We start from the raw sequence: 4,429 nt of genomic DNA, 5'->3' as shown, positions 1-4,429 counted from the left end.
TAAACTTATCAACAAGTTTGATAAAAAAAAACATGAATATTATGAATTTCAAAATTTAAGATTGAATAAGACATAATATACTAATAAATTTAATAAAAGAAAGTTAGGATCATAGTATACGTAAGGATATAGATAATAATATTTTTAAAATATAAGATAGAATAAGATAAGGTTATAACAAAATTATATAGATGCAAAGTATATATAAAGAAATAATAATAAAATTTTATTGTTAATATAAAAATATACTTATTTCATTTCACACAAACAATCTTTCAAAAATAAATTTGGTAATATTTTAAAAATTCTATAAATAAACGAGTAAAATTTATTTTAAAACGCAATAGTATTTTTATTACCGATAATAGTAGAGACAAATATAGTAAATTCTAAGAAGCGCAAAGGGCAACACAGTAACATCAACTTCAAATTATCCTCTTCTTCTAGTTTTTTCTCATTTTCTTTTCTTTCTTTCTGATACCCATTTCACCGAATAACAGTTTCTCAAAATTTTCAATTCTCATCTCAAATCTCAATATTCTTAAAAAAAAAATGAGAGAAAAACGTTAAAAAAACAATCTCATTTCAATTCACAAATCCAATCGAAAAATTAGGGTTAGGTTTTTTCAATTTCTTCCCCAAAAAAAGAAACGCGTCGAAGAAAACTAGAACAAGAATCAATCATTTATGATTCTTTCTTCAATCGGAAAGAGAATTTTGATCGGCGTAATAATCTTGCTATTGTTGTTGGTGGTGGTGGTGGTTCAATCCTCTGCGGCGGCGTTAAACAGTAACACCATGAAGATTCACCCTGCTCCGAGAAAGCGCAACATCACAATCCAATTCGGAACCAACGGCGGCAACCCCGCGTCGGAAGCTCAGGCTCTGTTAGGAATCTCCGGGAAGAAATTACGGCGTCTGCCGCACGTTTTCAGCCGCGTATTGGAACTTCCGTTTCGATCGGATGCTGATGTTGCGATTGAAGAGGCGCCTGATTGTTTCCGGTTTGTGGCGGAGACGGAGGGAATCGGGGAGGTGAGGACTCATACGGTGGAGATCCATCCTGGCGTGACGAAGATCGTTGTGAGAGATGGGGAGTCTTTGGAGTTGTCGCTTGATCAGTTGGAGATTGATATGTGGAGGTTTAGGTTGCCGGAATCGACAGTGCCAGAGCTTGCGAGTGCGGTGTTTGTCGATGGGGAGTTGATTGTTACGGTGCCGAAGGGAGATGAGATGCAGAATGTTGAAGGTGGTGATAATGATAGAGGTATGGGTGGTAGACTTGTGCTTGTACAGTGATGATGATGATGATGATGATGATGATAATCATGATAACGATGATGATGACGGGGATGATGATGATGGTGAAAATTCTTTTGCTTAACACCTTTAAAATGCGACTTTTTAGTATATGTGGGTTAGCTTTCATGTTTATTGTTGTCGGGTGTAGCTAATTTCTTTTGTATGTGAATTTGATTGTTGCTGCAACATTAATGTTCTTTTTTCAATAATGTTCTATATTCATGGCAATGTCAATTTTCACAATTAGTTTTTTCCTAGTTTTCAAATTGTGCTTTTGGTTTATGATTATCAATTACTATTGGTATATATCTGCCTTATAGGAATTAGGTGACTTTTTTGCCTGATGCTTTTGAAGATCCTTTATTTGAGTATTATGATATACTTTTTCTATTTAAATCAAAGTGATTATGATCTAACTTTTTGGTGAATCTGATAATGTATACTCAAGTTTAGAATAATGTTATGATTTTATATTTGATGGAGGAAGGGATAAAGGTTTTGTGATATGCTTCAATATGATAATGTATTTACATGGACATGTATAATTGATCATGTCATGTGTGTGAAAAGGTTTTTAGTCCCCCCTTCACTCCACTCATGAAAATTTGAGGACTTTGTACTTTCATGGGAAAGATGAAGGATCTAATGTAAACTATGTTTTTTCTGAAAAGGCATAGATTAGTTCTACTGCTTTTTCAAACTTCATAAAGTTTAGTTTTTTGAGTGCAAAATTAATATAACTATTGCTGCTACTTTCTTTAGATTTGTTAAGTTTGAATGTTAGAACCTTTTAGAAACTTGAATCACCATTCCTCAACAACGGATTAGTATTTTCTAGGAATGAAATTGAGTCATTTGAAAGTATGTGGGGCTAAAATTTACTGCCATTTTCATATCTACTAGGGTAGTAGTCCCCCATGTCTTAAAAATTACATGCATTTAAATGTCTTGGTTCATGTTTTGGATATCAATTTTTCTGTTGTCTTTATCTGTTTTTGTCTGTCTTGAATTTTAATAAGAGGGACCAGGTCAGACTCACCCATCTCTTGCTTAATTGAAATATGAAATAACTATATCGGTAGCCATAAAAAGTGTCTACTTAAACTAATTTAGTTCATCTCCCATAGAAAAGTTGATCCTTTATTTTAAAGAAACACATTTGGAAATGATCCTCAATAAAGGTTGGAATTATTTGAACAATGGCAAAGGGGTTGTTATTTAATGATTATACCTTTACATCTCTATAGTTAGAGAAAGTATAGAGATATAAAGAGAGTGTTTTTATACTTTTGTTAGTATTTTATATCATTCCCCCTTTTCTCATTTGAGTTCCATCTGATTCATTAGATGAAACGGAAATCCTAATGTTTGGGCATTCCATGGAGAACTAGGCAAAAAGTGAACTCACTATGTTACCAAACTTGTTATTTCCATTGTGTCATCAACTTACACAGATGATAATTTGTATAATAATGATTTACAAACCATAAATAATTATACCAGTAATTTTTTGTAATATATTAGTTTGTATTCTATTTATTTTCTAAGTAGTTTCTCTTCTTCCTCTCCTTAGTTTCACAGCCCTGATTTTCTTATTTGCATTATAAAACTTCCTAACAGCCATGCAAACACTTCGACCATTCCCAATATGGGTGTTCAACTACTTATAAACACATTATACTATGCATTTCTATGGGTTACAAAATTGCAATTTGGAAGACCAGTGATTTCTACTGCGGAAAATGTAACACTAGAAGGAATAAAGTTGTGTTGTTATAGTTTCTTGACGTATTATTTAAGGCAAAATAGGTCAATTATCTGAGTGTATTTTTAAGGCAAAATTATACATGTGATTTACAAATGTTGGTGTTGATTATTCATCAAAACCATTTAATCATTCAGTGATTTCTGGTAAGTTATTTGGAGCTCAAATGATGGCACGAATCTGAACAATGAAGAGTTTGTGGACTCCAGTTCTCTTGTGGCTAATAGAAAATAGAAAAATATGTTGTGTATTTTTGAAAATGGAGTTAGAGTTTAAGGTGTTATTGACGTCTTGGTGCTGTTTTCAATAATTTTGAACATCAACTTAAATATGTTACTCCCTCCGTCTCATAATAAATATCCTATTTGAGCAATGCGCGGTTTTTAAAAAAATGATTGAATGTATTGGTTTTAGTAAAAAAGTTAATGTCATTTACTAAAATACTCCTATTAATAGTAGTTGAATAACGTGAAAGTTAATAAATAGGGGTATAATAGTGGAAAAATAATAATGATTGATGCATTGGAATTATAAATGGACAATTAATTTGAGACAAGAAAAAAATGCAAATGAGACACTTATTATGAGACGGAGGGAGTACCATTGATAGGTCTAGTGTGAAAAATATTCAGTTCAAGCCGTCAATAACCAAGATTTTGGGCTTTTAGTAGGCCAGTTTAGTGAAGAAGTCAAGGAAACCGTTTGCACTGTAATAATTACAAGAATCCATGATCATATGGTGTGAATTTTAGTTGGGAATGGGTTGTTCCACCCTAAATGATGGAAAAACACCATAAAAAATTCAAAAATGTCTCTTAAATTTTGGAAATGCATGTTTATACGCACCTTGGTCACACCAAAACACGTCATAACTAACTCTCACCTCAAATTTTCTCCAAAATTTAGTCTAAAAATGTATCCTCGGACCAATTCCATTATTGTTTTTCTAATTTAACAACTCAGTGACAGATCTGGAAGTATACTTCCGAATTTCAGACACAGGAATTTGAAAACATGCCACTTTTGCATGTCAGCTACAATTTCGAAAATGCATTTTTGGATTTGTCAAACGTGATTTTCAATAAAACATAACTCTGCATGCTTTTCTTCTTCGTGATCAAATATTCAAATTTTCTCTCAAAACCCTTAGAAAAATTCTTCCATTCTCAATTAATTTTTGCACTCCAAAATTTCATTCATGTGTTTCATCACATCAAAATGAACAAAGAAACTGAAATTTAATATAAAGATCAAGTATTGCATTCCTTATTGCTCACTTTGATCTGATTTTTGAGTTGAAAAAGTTATGTTGCGTCCAGAAATGCATTTTCAAATTCTATGTGAGTTAATACAAAAGTGCAT

General features: G+C 32.2%; 1 protein-coding gene across 1 annotated transcript; it reads left to right on the top strand.

The window, feature by feature from the left end:
- Positions 1-446: 446 nt before the first annotated feature.
- LOC131636893 (uncharacterized) lies at positions 447-1,530 on the top strand. Its single transcript, XM_058907487.1, has one exon. The coding sequence runs from the start codon at positions 688-690 to the stop codon at positions 1,297-1,299; it is 612 nt and encodes a 203-aa protein (XP_058763470.1). The 5' UTR covers positions 447-687; the 3' UTR covers positions 1,300-1,530.
- Positions 1,531-4,429: the final 2,899 nt, after the last annotated feature.

The sequence above is a fragment of the Vicia villosa genome, unplaced genomic scaffold (genome assembly GCF_029867415.1).
Source record: "Vicia villosa cultivar HV-30 ecotype Madison, WI unplaced genomic scaffold, Vvil1.0 ctg.001848F_1_1, whole genome shotgun sequence".
NCBI classification, from domain to species: Eukaryota; Viridiplantae; Streptophyta; class Magnoliopsida; order Fabales; family Fabaceae; genus Vicia; species Vicia villosa.
The sequence above is the reverse complement of the archived record's forward strand: the minus strand, read 5'-3'. Positions and strand labels throughout refer to the sequence as shown.

Excerpts from the sequence above, each read along its gene's own strand:
- LOC131636893 (XM_058907487.1), top strand. The coding sequence starts at position 688 with ATGATTCTTTCTTCAATCGGAAAGAGAATTTTGATCGGCGTAATAATC.